Source organism: Mustelus asterias, chromosome 2 (genome assembly GCF_964213995.1).
Source record: "Mustelus asterias chromosome 2, sMusAst1.hap1.1, whole genome shotgun sequence".
NCBI lineage: Eukaryota > Metazoa > Chordata > Chondrichthyes > Carcharhiniformes > Triakidae > Mustelus > Mustelus asterias.
Window position 1 is genome coordinate 119,493,052 of NC_135802.1, and position 17,626 is coordinate 119,510,677.

Here is a 17,626-nt window from a genome sequence, read left to right on the forward strand (position 1 = left end):
AGGTGGGGGGGGGATAGGGTGGGGAGGTGGGGGGGGGATAGGGTGGGGAGGTGGGGCGGGGTAGGGTGGGGAGGTGGGGGGGGGTAGGGTGGGGAGGTGGGGGGGGTAGGGTGGGGGGGGGGAGGGTGGCGGGGGTAGGGTGGGGAGGTGGGGGGGGTGGGGAGGTGGTCGGGGATTAGGGGGGTGGGGGGTAGGGGTGAGGTGAGGTGTGTCGGAGAGTATGGGGGGGGTGGGGCGTGAGCGGTGCGCCGGGTTGGGGTTTGGGGGGGTCGGGGAGGGGGGGGTCAAGGGGGGTGGTGGGTCGCGGGAGGGGAGGTGGATGGGTCAGTGACAGGGTCGTGCAGAGCCGACCCGGAAGTGGTTGTGTCGGCGGGGCGGTCTTTGTGACGTATTGTTGGAGCTCCGCCCTCCGTGAGGTGTCTGTCGGGGGCTATGTGTAATTTTGGGCTTTCTGCTGCTCGTAACTTTAAACAGACGGCAATGTCCAAAGTTGTTGCTCGTGATTATTATGACTGAGCGTTTTTACTCGATATTTGAGTTTGACTTCAATCCCAGTATAATTAGCTGTTGGGGTAAGTAAATTTGAGGTGATGAAGTTTCAGTCCCCGGTCATCAACCTTACACCCTTAGATGCTATTCAGGTTGCAGTTTTAAAGTTTATTTATTAGTGTCACAAGTAGGCTTACATTAACACTGCGGTGTTCTAGGCAAGTGTGGGTTAGTAGGTCTGTCTTAGCATTATATTGGACACTTGGTGGTTACATTTAACACAAGTTTAACTTTCAGGCCCAAATAAAACCCGAGATGCAGCTGCCATCCCTCTGCGTGATAATACCCCATCCAAAAATTTAAACTGAAACATTTCAGTTGATTTACGAACTGTAATTCATTGACCATATAACTCACTCACATTTTCCCCGATTGTGTTTTATTTGCAAAACTCGACGTGGAGAGTATGCAACTAGATTGAGTACTACCGACCTTTAACTCCAGAGGTTCTGTGGAACCGCTAACCAGTGATGCCAAAGGACTGGAGGATTGAAAATGCTGCATTCCTGTTCACAACAAGGCAGAGGGATAAACCCAGCAATTACAGCCATGTCGTTCAATGCCAATGGTGGGGAAACCTTTAAAAGACAATTTGAGGGAAAATTAATTGCTGCTTGGGAAAGTATGGACTATTAAATAAAACATTGATTTGTAAAAAGAAAATTGCATTGGACTAACTTGATTTTTTTTGTAATGTAGACAATTGATGAAGGTAATGTGGTTGATGTGTATATGGATCTTCAGAAGGCATTTACTAGTTATGTCAGACTTAGCAAAATTAAGCTACAGTGGCAGCATGAATACAAAATTGGCTGAGGGTCCGAAAGCACAGTGAATGGTTTTTCAAACTGGAAAGATATGCAGGAATGTATTAAGGGTTAATTGGAGATTTGGTAGAAGTATTCATAATTTAGAAGGGTATTGATGGAGTAAATAAGGCAACAGTGTTTCTGTTGGCAGAAGGGCTGATAACCAGAGGGAGATTTAAGGTGATTGGCAAAAGAATCAGAGGTGACCTTTGTTTTATGCAGAGTTGTGATCTGGAAATGCTGCTTGACAGGGTGGTAGAAGCAGATTCACCAGTAGCTTTCAAAAGCAAGTTGGATAAGTACTTGACGGGGAAAAAAATCAGGGCTAGAGGCAAAGAACAGGGGTGTGGAACAGCTCTAGTAAAGAAAGAGCTTACAAAGATGGAATGATTGGCTTGCTTCTGAGGTGTATGTGACACCCTGGCTTTGTCACATTTTGTTTTGATGTCCACTGTAATCCTATACACAAATTTATAGTTGACAGAGAGGAGACAATCCCACTTAGTCTAGATGTGAATCTAGTTTCTAAACTTGCCTCCACCAGTATCTGTGAATTATGCCACAGTGTGAGTTGCCCACCTTCTGAGGCCTTGCACTAGTAGCTAGTGACTTTAGAGTCTATTGATGCTATTCTGAGACTATTGCTGGGAGGTTGTATATTGGCTGGGATGATTTTGGTCATTTGCTAACGTTTACACAAGAGTATGACTGAGTGGGAAAGTTTAAGTGAATCCAGTAATGTGCTACTTTGTCTTGGCAACAGTCTGAGGTTAAGCCAGTCTGTTCACAACTTTTGGTCACAGTTAACCCTAAAATGAGCTTCTAATCTTATTTGTGCCAATTAAGACTGCCTATTTCCATCACTGTAACATTGCAGAAATGCCTCTGTCTCAGCTCATCTGCTGCTGAAACCAACACTCCTCAGATACTGAAGCAGTCCATGTCCAAATGCAGCAAGACCTGGACAAGTGACAAGTAAAATTCACGCCGCACAAGTGCCAGGCAATGATCATCTCCAACAAAAGAGGATCTAACTGTCACCCCTTGACACTCAATGACATTGCCATCAATGAATCCCCCACTATTAACATCTTGAGGGGGTGACCAATGACCAGAAACTGAACTGGATTAGCCATATAAATACTGTAGCTACCATAGCAGGTCAAAGGCTAGGAATCCTGTGGTGAGTAACTCTCCTCTGACTCCCCAAAACCTGTCCACAAGTCAGGAGTGTAATGAAATACTCTCAACTTGCCTGCATGAATGGAGCTCCAACAACATTCAAGAAACTTGACATCATCTAGGACAAAGCAGCTCACTCAAAGGTCTGCCACTAACATCAATCCTACCACCAACAGACAGTAGCAGCAGTGTGTACAATCTACAAAATGCACTGCAGAAACTCACCAAGGCTCCTTAGGCAGTATCTTCCAAACCCATGACCACTACCCATCTAAAAAGACAAGAGCAGCAAGCAGATACTTAGGAACACCACCACCTGAATGTTCCCTCCAAGTCACTCATCATCCTGACTTGGAAATATATTGGTAGCCATGATGTGGCAATGCCGGCGTTGGACTATATTACTATTGGAAATATTGCCATTCCTTCACCATAGCTGGGACAAATCCTGGAACCCCCTCCCTAACAGCATTGTGCATGTATCTACATCTCAGGGACTGCAGTGTTTCAATAATGTGGAAATGCTGGCGTTGGACTGGGGTAAACACAGTAAGGAGTCTAACAACACCAGGTTAAAGTCCAACAGGTTTATTTGGTAGCAAACTAGCTTTCGGAGCGCTGCTCCTTCGTCAGAGAGCAGATTTCCACTCCATCTGACGAAGGAGCAGCGCTCCGAAAGCTAGTGGCATTTGCTACCAAATAAACCTGTTGGACTTTAACCTGGTGTTGTTAGACTCCTTACTGTGTTTCAATAAGGCAGCTCACCACAACCTTCTCGAGGGGAACTAGGGATGGGCAATAAATGTTTGCCTAGCCAGCGACACCCATATCCCATAAATGAATTTTTAAAAATAGACTTGACTGTTCCACTACTCCGGGCTGGTCTCCCGCATTCTACCCACTCTAAACTTGAGGTTGTCCAAAACTCTGCTGTCCATGTCTCAACTTTCAGCAAGTCCCATTTTCCCTACCTTTCCTTTGCTTTGCTTTCTGACCCTCATTGGAGTTCACTTCCTACATCTTTTTGCTTGCTATATCGGTTTCCTCCTTTAAGACACTTGTTAAAACCTACCTCTGACAATGCCTTTGCTCGTCTGACCTAATATCTCCTTTGTGGTTTGGTGTCACACTTTATTCGAGAATGCCCCCACAAAAACACCCTGGGACGTTTCATTACGATAAAGGCACCATATAAATATAAGTTGTACTTGCTGAAGGTATCTTTAAAAGTTGGCTCTGCGGTATTCTAGATTACTCATACAAGCTGATTTAGTGAAAATAGTTCTGCTTTCAACGAATGATTGAGAAATTAGATTTCTCACTTGGAGTACATATAATTTCTAAAGTTTCTTTATTTGGTTTGGAAATCCTTAAAGAACTACAAAGTGAGAAGTCCCTGCCACTTTCTCTGGCAGCTCATTCCATAAACACAACACCCTCTGCATGAAGAAGTTGCTTTATTCAGTGTTATTTCACTTTAGAGTCGTGGATATACGTATGTCTACTTAGCATCGGGACTTTTTGCTTTAGAGAGAGTCAAAAAGCAATACAGCATGGAAACAGGCCCTTCGGTCCAAACGGTCTATGCCGACCATGGTGCCCTCCCAGCTAGTCCCAATTGCCCGTGTTTGGTCCATATCCCTCTAATCCTTTCCCATCCATGTACTTACTAAATGTTACAATTGAACCTGCCTCAACCACTTTCTCTGGCAGCTCATTCCATAAACACAATACCCTCTGCATGAAGAAGTTGCTGCTCAGATCCCTTTTAAATCTTTCCCCTCTCACCTTAAACCTATGTCCTCTAGTTTTCAATTCACCTACCCTGTGTTCATCCTATCTATTCCCCTCATGATTTTATACACCTCAATAAGGTCATCCCTCATTCTCCTAGCGTCACTTCATGCTGACGTAGCATGCGTGAAATGATCGGCGCCATTCTGAAATGACCTCTCTCCCTTCCCAAGACTTTCTTCTCACTGAGACTCTATCCCACTTGTTGCCTTTCTCCCTTATCCGCCTGCTCTCGGCTCCCCTAGCTCCCTTACTTGTTTCCTCCCTCCTGCCATTGGTTGCAATAGAAAAATCTGATTTGCTTTAACTTATTTCACTTAAAGTTGCACTTTTCAGGAATTTAGCTACAACTTCAGTGGGACTAGGCATAAAATGGTTCGGCACAGACAAGAAGGGCCAAAAGGCCTGTTTCTGAGCTGTAATTTTCTATGGTTCTATGGTTCTATTGTGAGGAATTATTGGATTGTTCACATGTTGTTTGACCACTGAAGGCATCACACCTGAACCTTCTGTTGCTGAACATCCACGCAGGCTTTATATGTATACGGACATATGATCGTGAATGTAGCCCAATCCATCAAGCAAACCAGCCTCCCATCCATTGACTCTGTCTACACTTCCCGCTGCCTTGGCAAAGCAGCCAGCATAATTAAGGACCCACGCACCCCGGACATACTCTCTTCCACCTTCTTCTGTCGGGAAAAAAGTCTGAAGTCACGTACCAATTGACTCAAGAACAGCTTCTTCCTTGCTGCCATCAGACGTTTGAGTGGACCTACCTTGCATTAAGTTGATCTATGGCTGTAACACTACATTCTGCACTCTCCTTTATATACCAGTGATAAGGAAGGACTATAGTAAAAGAGATAATCAGCCATGGATATCTAAGGAAATAAAGGAGGGTATCAAATTGAAAGAAAATGCATACAAAGTGGCAAAGATTAGTGGAAACTAGACAATTGGGAAATATTTAAAGGTCAACAGAAAGCCATGAAAAAAGCTATAAAGAAAAGCAAGATGGATTATGAGCGTAAACTAGCTCAGAGTACAAAAACAGATAGCAAATGTTTCTACAAATATATAAAACGAAAAAGAGTGGCTAAAGTAAACGTTGGTCCTTTTAGAGGATGGGAAGGGGGATGTAATAACTGGAAATGAGGAAGTGGCTGAGGCATTGAACAGGTATTTTGTGTCGGTCTTCACAGTGGAAACCACAAATAACATGACAAAAATTGATGACAAGAAGGTTATGGAAGGTGAGAACCGAGAAACTATCATTATCACGAAAGAGGTAGTGTTGGGCAAGCTAATGGGGCTAAAGGTAAACAAGTCTCCTGGCACTGATGGAATGCATCCCAGGGTACTAAAAGAGATGGTGGGGGAAATAGCAAATGCACTAGTGATAATTTACCAAAATTCGCTGGACTCTGGGGTGGTTCCCGCAGATTGGAAAACAGCAAACATGCCACTGTTTAAGAAAGGAGGTAGACAAAAGGCGAGTAACTATAGGCCGGTTAGCTTAATTTCTGTAGTAGGGAAAATGCTTGAATCTCTCATGAAGGAAGAAATAGCGAGACATCTGGATATCAATTGTCCCATTGGGAAGACGCAGCATGGGTTCACGAAGGGCAGACCATGTTTGACTAATTTGGCGGAATGCTTTGAGAACATTATGTTCGCAGTTGATAATGGGGAACCTGTGGATGTGGTGTATCTGGATTTGACAAGGTGCCGCACCAAAGGCTGCTGCATAAGATAAAGGTGCACGGTGTTACGGGTAATGTATTAGCATGGATAGAGGATTGGTTAACTAACAAAGCAAAGAGTGGAGGTAAATGAGTGTTTTGCTGGTTGGCGATCAGTAACTAGTGGTGTGCCTCAGGGAATCTATAGGTCACTGGGACTGGGCAAAAAATGGTTCGGCACAGACGAGAAGGGCCAAAAGGCTGTAATTGAGCTGTAATTTTCTATGGTTCTATGGAATCAGTGTTGGAATCGCAATTGTTTACGATTTATGTGGATGATTTGGAGTTGGGGACCAAGTGTAGTGTGCCAAAATGCGCAGATGACACTAAGATAAGTGGCAGAGCAAAATGTGCAGAGGATGCTGAAAGTCTGCAAAGGGATATAGATATTCTAAGTGAGTGGGCAAGGGGTCTGGCAGATGGAGTACAATGTTGGTAAATGTGAGGTCATCCATTTTGGTGGGGAGGGGGGGTGGGAGGGGGGGGAGGGGGGGAGGGGGGTGGGAGGGGGGGGGGGAGGGAGGGGGGGGGAGGGGGGGAGGGGGGGGGGGGAGGGGGGGGGAGGGGGGGGGAGGGGGGGGGAGGGGGGGGGAGGGGGGGGGAGGGGGGGGGAGGAGGGGGGGGAGGGAAGGGGGGGGAGGGAAGGGGGGGGAGGGGGGGGGGAGGGGGAGGGGGGGGGGAGGGAAGGGGAGGGGGAGGGGGGGAGGGAAGGGGAGGAGGGGGGAGGGGGGGGAGGGAGGGGGAGGGGGGAGGGGGGGGAGGTAAGGGGAGGGAGGTAAGGGGGGAGGGGGGGGAGGGGGGAGGGGGGGGGAGGGGGGGGAGTTCAAAGGAGATGTGAAGGGCAAGTTTTTTTACAGAGTGGTAGGTGTCTGGAACGCATTGCCAGGGGTGGTGGTGTAGGTGGATACAATAGGGGCGTTTAAGAGGCTTTTAGATCAGCACATGAATATGCAAGGAATAGAGGGATATGACCCAAGGGTAGACAGAAGGGATTAGTTTAATTTGGCATCATGTTTGGCACAGCATCGTGGGCTGAAGGGCCTATTCCTGTGCTGTATAATTCTATGTACTAAGTTTGAATGCGATAATGGACTGAAAGACTATAGGTAAGTGAAAATATAATGAAAGAATCAGCTGATCACAAAATCTAGGGTATTATCTCTGTGCCTGAGAGAAGAATTAATTTCATGGATGTGAAACTTGTTTGCAAGTTGACATCCTAATAGAAAGTGACCGACTATGCATCCCTTAAAGACTAATGAGCTGGTCTGAGACAATGAATTATTGACCAGTATCTTGCAGGTAAATCTGATTAGTAGTTTACAACACAAATTATGACCAAGTTATGCCATGAGGAAGTTGCTAAATTGGCCAGCATTTTGATCAGGGTTTTGGTTTGTATTCAAACATGTGCTTCCTTTTACAACATTCAGCTAAGTAGTTTGGCTAAACTCTGAACAGCTATGGATACTCACCAAGGTTTGTTTCACCTCTTTTGTTATTTTGGGAGCTGGAAAGGAGGTGAGAGAATGGGTAGGGAATTGTTTCTATTGCAGGTGTCCTTCTACTTCAGAGAGAACTCCATATGCAATGTGTTTCTATGACTACTCTAGATGCATGTCTCATTCCATCTGCATTTTCTCTGAGCAAGATCCTATAACAGTCAGTTATACAGGCCTTGATAGATTATCATTAAATGGTTTATAACACCGATTTGGGTTGCAGATTGTTGTTGCTGGCCATATCCTGAAAACATTTTCAGAAAACAGAACAGGGCGGCATGGTGACACAGTGGTTAGCATTGCTGCCTCACAACACAAGGGACCTGGGTTCAATTCCGGCCTCGGTCACTGTCTGTGTGGAGTTTGCACATTCTCCCTGTGTCTGCATGTTTCCTCTGGGTTCTCCAGTTTCCTCCCGCGGTCCAAGGTTATGCAGGTTAGGTGGATTGGCCATGCTAAATTGCCCCTTATTGTCAGGGGGATTAGCAGGGGTTACAGGGATAAGGCCTGGGTGGGATTGCTGTCAGTGCAGGCTCGATAGGCCGAATGGCCTCCTTCTGCATTGTAAGGATTCTACGAAAATATCAGCAGATCTGTTGCACAGGAAGATCTCCTGATGCCTGACTCTTCAGGATAATAGTCTATTTTTTTTTTAAGTTTCTCCCTGCCGGCTTCATCTGAGAGTGTGCCTCATCTGAAATTGTGTAGAATGATTTTCTGTGCAGTGCACAGTGGGTAGGAAATGAAAGTAACCTTCCGAGGCTTCCAGGCAAAGTTTGGAATTCTCATTTCATATCGGAACTCAAACTAACACCTGATACAAATGGAATTGCAAATGTAGATGAGCGAGTTGGTTCTAATGTATACAAAACTATAAGGTAGAGTGAATTTTTTGTAGATATGCCTAGTTTATTGCATAAACTAAGTCACAATTCTCCCAAATCACAAACTACATTGAGCAATTATTGCCATTCAGTGTTTTTATGCATTAACAAACCTGCAGCCACTCGGAAGAATAATTATATAACCTTGTTCTTCAATGATAATTGAACATATTTCAAGCAAGCATTATCTTTTTATTTGTTCTTTCAAGGGATGTGGGTGTCACTTAGGCTACGCCAGCATTTGTAGCCCATTCCTAGAGAAGATAGTTGTGAGATGTTTAGTTGAACTGCTAATGTCCATTTGGTTTAGGTACATCCACAAAAATAATTTAAAAGTTATTTTACCTTATCCTTGTGCTGATGGGCACCCTGTAAACTGATCATAATTGTGAGGTCAATAAAGTACATGGACCCAGATCTTCCTGTCCCAATAGCGGTGAACATTGAGAGCTGTCAGCATGTAAACTTGGGGTGTCTGCCTATTACCTGCCCACTTATTTAACTGATTCAGGATTTGATTTGATTTATTATTGTCACAGGTATTAACATACAGTGGAAAGTATTGTTTCTTGCGCACTATACAGACAAAACATACCGTTCATAGAGAAGGAAACGAGAGAGTGCAGAATGTAGTGTTACAGTCATAGCTAGGGTGTAGAGAAAGATCAACTTAATGCAAGGTAAGTCCATTCAAAAGTCTGACAACAGCAGGGAAGAAGCTGTTCTTGAATCGGTTGGTACGTGACCTCAGACTTTTGTATCTTTTTCCCAAAGGAAGAAGGTGGAAGAGAGAATGTCCGGGGTGCGTGGGGTCCTTAATTATGCTGGCTGCTTTGCTGAGGCAGCGGGAAGTGTAGACAGAGTCAATGGATGGGAGGCTGGTTTGCGTGATGGATTGGGCTAAATTTATGACCTTTTGTAGTTCCTTGCGGTCTTGGACAGAGCAGGAGCCATACCAAGCTGTGATACAACCAGAAAGAATGCTTTCTATGGTGCATCTGTAAAAGTTGGCGAGAGTCGTAGCTGACATGCCAAATTTCCTTAGTCTTCTGAAAAAGTAGAGGCGTTGGTGGGCTTTCTTAACTATAGTGTCGGTATGGGGGGACCAGGACAGGTTGTTGATGATCTGGGCACCTCAAAACTTGAAGCTATCGACCCTTTCTACTTCATCCCCATTGATGTAGACAGGGGCATGTTCTCCTTTATGTTTCCTGAAGTCGATGACAACCTCCTTCATTTTACTGACGTTGAGGGAGAGATTATTGTTGCCACACCAGTTCACCAGATTCTCTATCTCAATCCTGAGTTAAATTGAGTCAAATTGAGTTTGTGTCTTTATATGCCCTGTCTGTGAACAGAACTCCCATTCACCTGATGAAGGAGCAGTGAGCGCTCCGGAGGCTAGTGGCTTTTGCTACCAAATAAACCTGTTGGACTTTAACCTGGTGTTGTGAGACTTCTAACTAAGCAACATTCCAGGCTCAATGCACCAAGCAAATTGTGAGTGAGCTGTCTGTCTTGTGAAACTTCATGGAGGCTTGGAAGATTATTGTTTCCTGCATACCAATTCTCAGACAACATCTTATGATAGCTGGGCCATGTTAATGGTGATCAGTTGTTTTAATAACTTTCAAGTTCTGCTTGAGATTACTTCTTTAAAACTATATTTCTCTTCTATTTTGTAAATGTTCCTTTTGAGCATTGAATGGGATGTTCACATATTGGCTTCCAACTAAGAATTAATGCTGGTCCTTTTTTAAAAAAAGTATGAACTATGGTACACAATGCCTAAGCAAGAAAATTAAGTAATGTTGATTTCCTGATTGTCCGTATATTTTGTATTTTAAAAAAGAGAAGGGCAGTAAATAAAAATATCAAACATATACATTGACCATTTATAACATTGTAACACCCTAATAATTGTAGCAATTGAAAATTTCAAAGAAGTCTTTTCATTGCCCTATCAATGAATCCAATTTATATTAAATCCCTCTCAAACCTAGATACAACACTTCTGAAAAACCTGAAGAGGGGAAATGTGCTTACGTTGAGAAAACCGTGCAAAATGATGAAAGTAACAAGACGGTGAATGGTGTGTCGCAAGAATATATGAGTGACTTGCTAACAGAATCTGCAGTTGGAACGTATTCTTCTGTTATGGAAAACTCTGTGAATACTGCAAAAAGAGCAAGGCTTTCTCAAGGCAGTGTTGGGTAGGTTTTCTTTATAGCACTTCTATATAGCCTTTTTTTATGCCAAGGTAAATATGAGGCAATTGAAGAATTGTAATTCTGATTTTAACTTTTGAGGGTACTCTGGGTCTAGGATGACTCTGCCATTGTACTAGTTTGACTAGATGGGAAAGCACAAAAATGTTCTTTGGGTAGACAGGTAAGTTGGGAATCCTTTGGGCAGGTCAGTCAGGGAAGCACTTAGACTGGGCGCATGAATATATTAATTCATAGGCAAAAAAGCTGGTGGCCTCTAATGCACAAAAATCAAAATATTTTTCAGCCTGGCCTGCCTGAGTTCTTAATCAGACGTAAGTTCTTCCCTGCTTTAGTAGAATTATGTAATACTTTTGAACAGTGATGAAAAACTGTGGGAAATAGCAGTGCGGTTCATTACTAATCAGACTTTGGAAGAAGGGGCCCCAGTGGTCTAACTTGGACCTCTGCATCAGGAGAGTAAAAGCCAAACCAGAGTAATCTTCCTGAATGTGAATGAAATTATACATAACTTTACTTATGTATAATTTCTTATCAGTGCTTCCATTCAATTTTGATGCCTTGAAAATAATTTTGTCTCTTTCTGGCAGGATTTTATTGTCCCTCATAAATGGCAGGAGGTGGAGTTCATAGTTCTATCACTTGGCAATGGAAACAGGGATATATTGTACTGGCAGCATGGTGGCATAGTGGTACAGTGGTTAGCACTGCTGCCTCACAACGCCAAGGACCCGGGTTCAATTCCGGCCTTGGGTGACTGCCTTTATGGAGTTTGCATGTTCTCCTCATGTCTGCATGGGTTTCCTCAGGGTGCACCGGTTTCTTCCCACCGTCCAAAAATGCACAGGTTAGGTTGATTGGCCATGCTAAATTGCCCCTTAATATCCCAAGATATATAGGTTAGGGGGATTAGTGGGGTAGACACATGGGGTTATGGGGATTGGGTCTGGGTTAGATGCTTTGTTGAAGAGTTGGTGCAGACTCAATGGGCTGAATGGCCTACTTCTGTACTGTAGGGATTCTATGAGCTCAGCAACTTCTGAATTGCTGGTTTTGTTGTCAATCAAAACTTACAAAAGTAAAACTTACAAAAGCGCAGGTATAGGCTGGGAGTTGTGTGCAGCTTGAGTTTCCAGGACTGATGTTAATAGAGCTATGACTGTCATGCTTGGCAACAGCACAAACCCTGTGATTAAAATAGACATTTCAAGCTGTTATTGCATTGTACAGGTATGCCCTTTTTTGTAAATTTGATAACTTACTTTTATCTCTTTTTTCAGTAATAGCTTTAACTTTTTGGAGAATCTTGAGATGGCCGTCTAAAGGAATTTTCAAAAACTGGTCAATTGGCTTGCACCTCTTAAATTGTACACTTTTAATTTGAGTTTCATAGGTCAAATTTGGTAGTTTTTCATTTCTGTCTGATCAATATGTTTCTTACCTGTTCACTTTTGATTTTGTATTCATGAAATGACAGTAACCAAGTGGCGATTTGTTGCCAAGATTTGCAAATAGGTATCATGATGGACGCTGGTCTGTCTCTAGACTATGGGGCTGTACAAGCCGAGCAAGAATCAGGGGTTGCAACATTATACATTGATTCACTGTATCAGATGTTTAATCTGCTGAATAGGATTCAACACCATGGATTTATTTTTTCCTTAATCCCATTTTGTTTACTCTGTCACCCAGCAGATCCAAACTGTTTTTATACCCCTTCCTGGTTGGCCATAGAATTTAGTAATAAAAACAAAGTGCTAGGAAAGTTCAGCAGGTCTAGAAGCAACTGCGGAGAGGGAAATAGAGTTGATGTTGTGAGGCCAATATGACTTTTCTATGGAATTTAGTAGGTCTGGCTTTTGATGCTTTTTGCTTTAGAAAAATAATAATAGTGGAATATTTTAGAAGGAAAATGCTGTGCTAAATTTTAAAATACAATTTGTCTTTAATTAGTAAGATATGAAATATCTGCTTGCTTGCTTTGAGAAATACTTCATTGGGTGATGCTCATTTTACAGTTGAACTAAGGTAGTGAGTGTATTAATGATAGGACAGTTTCAAACCAGATGACCGTTGTTTAGTTTGCATTTTCTTCAAAGTATTCTTGTAATTCATGTTGGGCCTTTATTTTAACAGTGACCATGAAGGGGACCATGAGCAGACAGAGATGATTTTGCATGAAGAGGAAGCCAAGAAATTTCAGAGTAAACAAATTGATCAGGGAATGGAAGATATGAAGAATTGCCAATCAAGTGAAGAGCCCATCCAGACAAGTGTACAAGTGACTAAATTGGTGGTTGAAAAATCACATTCACTGGAAGAAAACCTTTCCAACAATGAAAAAAGCATTTGTCAAACAGGTGTTGGTAAAGCAACTGCTGAAAATATGAAGAACTGCAATCAAGAATACATTGATGGGTATGTTGTAAATTATAGTATATAACTATTTACATGCAAATAAATCTGGACATTTTCTTTGTTGACTCCAAAAGGATGCAGCTTTTTAAAAAATGAATTACAAATTCAACATACACTTCATTTACCATAGAACAAGGACATTTATAAAGCAGAAAAATGTCTAAAGTTTAGATTAACATGATGGTCATATTTGGAAATTTCCTGTGGTGGTAGAGACACAAAGCACGTGCTGGAAAGTCAGGCAGTTCTTTGACAGCCATTTTTGGAAGGCCTGATGCAATTACAGCAGGGACAGTACACTTCTGTGAGCCACAGATGGTCGATCAGGGCTGTTGTGTGATCCAGCAAATAAGATTTTTATTTGCTGGATCACACAACAGCTGCTGATGTGAAAGATTTCCTGGAATCTGGAAGGCCACCCGAGAACAAGCAAAGAAGGGAAAAACAGGGCAGGGAAGAGGAGTCACCATATCTATTTCTCCTCCTGAGTCCCTCTCCATCTTTGTCCCCCAGTCTCACCCCAAACTTGCAAGGATTGGCTACTTCAGGGCTTCAATTAAGAACATAAGAACTAGGAGCAGGAGTAGGCCATCTGGCCCCTCGAGCCTGCTCTGCCATTCAATAAGATCATGGCTGATCTTTTTGTGGACTCAGCTCCACTTACCCGCCTGCTCACCATAACCCTTAATTCCTTTACTGTTCAAAAATGTATCTATTCTTGCCTTAAAAACATTCAATGAGGTAGCCTCAACTGCTTCACCGGGCAGGGAATTCCACAGATTCACAACCCTTTGTGTGAAGATGTTCCTCCTTAACTCAGTCCGAAATCTGCTCCCCCTTATTTTGAGGCCATGCCCCCTAGTTCTAGTTTCACCTGCCAGTGGAAACAACTTCCCTGCTTCTATCTTATCTACTCCCTTCATAATCATGTTTCTATAAGATCTCCCCTCGTTCTTCTGAATTCCAATGAGTATAGCCCCAGTCTACTCAGTCTCTCCTCCTAAGCCAACCCTCTCAACTCCGGAATCAACCTAGTGAATCTCCTCTGCACCCGCTCCAGTGCCAGTATCTCCTTTCTCAAGTAAGGAGACCAAAACTGTAAACAGTACTCCAGGTGTGGCCTCACCAGCTACAACATAACCTCGCTGCATTTAAACTCCATCCGTCTAGCAATGAAGAACAAAATTCCATTTGCCTGCTGCACCTGCAAACCAACTCCTTGCAATTCTTGCACACCCAGGTCCCTCTGCACAGCAGCATGCTGCAATTTTTTACCATCTAAATAATAGTCCATTTTGCTGTTATTTCTACCAAAATGGATGACCTCACATTTACCAACATTGTACTCCATCTGCCAGACCCTCGCCCACTCACTTCGACTATCTATATCCCTTTGCAGATTTTCAGCGTCCTCTGCACACTTTGCTCTGCCACTTATCTTAGTGTCATCTCCAGATTTTGACACACTAGGTCCCCAACTCCAAATCATCTTTGTAAATCGTAAACAGTTGCAGTCCCAACACTGATCCCTGAGGCACACCATTAATCACTGATCGCCAACTAAAAAAACACCATTTACCCACACTCTTTGCTTTCTGTTAGTTAACCAATCCTCTATCCATGCTAAAACATTACCCGTAACACTGTGCACCTTTATCTTATGTAGCAGTCTTTGGTGCGGCACCTTGTCAAATGCCTTCTGGAAATCCAGATACACTGCATCCACAGGTTTCCCATTGTCCACTGCCCGTTTAATGTTCTCAAAGAATTCCACCAAATTAGTCAAACATGACCTTCCCTTCATGAACCCATGTTGCATCTTGCCAACAGGGCAATTTATATCCAGATGTCTCGATATTTCTTCCTTGATGATAGATTCGAGCGTTTTCCCTACTACAGAAGTTAAGCTAACCAGCCTATAGTCACCCGCCTTTTGTCTACCTCCTTTTTTAAACAGTGGCGTCACATTTGCTGTTTTCCAATCTGCAGGAACCACCCCAGAGTCCAGCGAATTTTGGTAAATTACCACTAGTGCATTTGCTATTTCCCCTGCCATCTCTTTTAGTACCCTGGGATGCATTCCATCAGGGTCAGGAGACTTGTCTCCTTTAGCCCCATTAGCTTGCCCAACACTACCTCTTTCGTGATAATGATAGTTTCTAGGTCCTCATCTGCCATAGCCTTCCTGTCATCAATTTTTGGCGTGTTATTGTGTCTTCCACTGTGAAGACCGACACACTGCCTCATCCATTTTCTAATTTCCAGTTATTACATCCCCCTTCTCATCCTCTAATGGACCAACGTTTACTTTAGCTACTCTTTTTCGTTTTATCTATTTGTAGAAACTTTTGCTATCTGTTTTTAATATTCTGAGTTAGTTTACTCTCATAATCCAATTACTTTTCTTTATAGTTTTTTTCGTAGCTTTCTGTTGACCTTTAAGATTTCCCAATTCTCTAGGTTCCCACTAATCTTTGCCACTTTGTATGCATTTTCTTTCAATTTGATACCCTTCTTTATTTCCTTCGATATCCATGGCTGATTATCTCTTTTTCTACAGTCCTTTCTTACCATTGGTATATACTTTTGCTGAGCACTGTGAAAGATCGCTTTGAAAGTCCTCCACTATTCCTCAATTGTCCCACCATAAAGTTTTTGCTCCCGGTCTACCTTAGCAACGTCTACCTCATCCCTTTGTAGTCTCCTTAGTATAAGCACAAGGCACTGGTATTGGATTTTACTTTCTCACGCTCCATCTGTATTTTAAATTCAACCATACTGGTTCTCTTCATTATTGTCAATTGGTTATCTTCCACTTCTGACATTTTTTTTGTGGTAGAATACAACGTGACATCCATTTATCTAAATGGCAGAGAAACCACTCTGTTTGTGGGACTGAATGCATGCACAGCTCTATAACAGGGATAGAGGGTTTCTCTTCTGATATGGATGCTTGAATAAAGGAATTAGTATTCTACAAAAGCCAGGAACTGCTAGCTGGGTCACTGGGGAGTTGAATCAGGATTTGGAACAGCCCTGAAATCTTAAAAGAAGTAGGGAGGTTGTAGGACCAAGGCAGCTGAAAACCTGGTAGTCAATGGTGAAATGATTAAAGTAAGAAGTTTAACAACACCAGGTTAAAGTCCAACAGGTTTATTTGGTAGCAAAAGCAAAAGTGTGGCTTTTGCTACCAAATAAACCTGTTGGACTTTAACCTGGTGTTGTTAAACTTCTTACTGTGTTTACCCCAGTCCAACGCCGGCATCTCCACATCATGGAAATGATTAAAATCAGGAAGGTGTATTCTAGTATTTTGGAGGCTTGTAAGGCTGAAGGAGGTTGCACAGATAGAGGGGGTAAGGCTGTGGAAGGATTTGAAAACAGGATGAAGAGCTTCAGAACTCTGTAAAAGAGTCAGACAGACTTGAAATGCTGTTTCTGTCTCCATAGATGCTGCCAGACTTGCTGAGTTTATCCAGCATTTTCTGTTTTGATTTGAAAAACCTTTATTGTTTTCCATGTCTGTATTAAAATAGTCAAAACGTTCATTTGTGCCATTGGGAATCACTGAAGATAAATCTAATAGTTGAAATAATGAAGCAACATAATCTTCAAGTGTCAAAGTGGTGGATTAAAGCCATTATTCAAACCACTGGTTGAGTTTTGAAATAGAGTAGCTGGAGACAGGAAGAATTACTTTAAAAAAAAAATGTCGGGTGCCTAGTCTAAATGCGGAAAGTGCAAAAGTTGCTGCATTGACTGAAATTGGAATGGATAGATGTCTGTCAATGTCACTGTCATTATTGTCAATTTCATTCTTCTCTGATTGTTCAGTTTGCAACTCCTCAGATAATGAAGCATTCCATATCCAAATGTAGCTCTATAGCATTCAAGCTTGGACTGATAAGTGACCAGCAACAGTCTTGCTGCAGACGTACCAGATATTGACTGTCATGGTCATCATCAATTGTCCATTGATTCAAGGATGATGTCTACCCAGGTTTGCGAGTTTCTGCCATGAGACTTCATGTGACTGAACACGCCGGTTCTCGACATTTAGATCTTTGGGCACATGGATGTCCCATGAGGTAGTGAGGTCCAGAGTGATTTCTCTGCTGCTGCTGTGTCTCATTAAAGTGTTTGGACTTGAAGCGTAATGCAGTTTTATGGACAAGCTGTCGTTATTTTGATTGGTAGCAAGCTCCTTCAAGGCATCAGTCATTGCTGCCATGCTTCAAGGAGAGCTTCTGAGTGCCTTTGTACACTTTACTTTGTCTTCCCCTGGAATGCTAGTCATTTGAGAGTTCAGAAAACAGAACAAGGCGATGTTTTATGTAGTTGATCCAGTCCCTAGAAGTTGATTTTGCCTGAATGCTTGTAGAGTTGACTTCAAGAAGAGCACTGGCATTTATTTGATAGTCCTCTCATTGAATGTAGAGACAGCGTCACTGGTGGAGTTTCTCTAGCATTCTTGTCTGTCACTGAAATACAGTCTTGGTCTTATTGCACTGCAAG

General features: G+C 42.8%; 1 protein-coding gene across 6 annotated transcripts in view; it reads left to right on the plus strand.

Annotated features, from left to right (window-relative positions):
* LOC144510753 (ubiquitin thioesterase otulin-like) overlaps window positions 1-17,626 on the plus strand; it is a 77,003-nt gene that overhangs the window by 16,286 nt on the left and 43,091 nt on the right. For 5 of the 6 annotated variants that reach the window (XM_078240585.1, XM_078240574.1, XM_078240563.1 and 2 more), the window contains 2 exons: window positions 10,469-10,678; window positions 12,830-13,111. In XM_078240585.1, the coding sequence (XP_078096711.1) occupies window positions 10,469-10,678; window positions 12,830-13,111 (492 nt within the window). Of the gene's footprint in view, window positions 1-373; window positions 573-10,468; window positions 10,679-12,829; window positions 13,112-17,626 lie in introns of those variants that run through there. The other variant, XM_078240611.1, reaches the window with a different exon arrangement.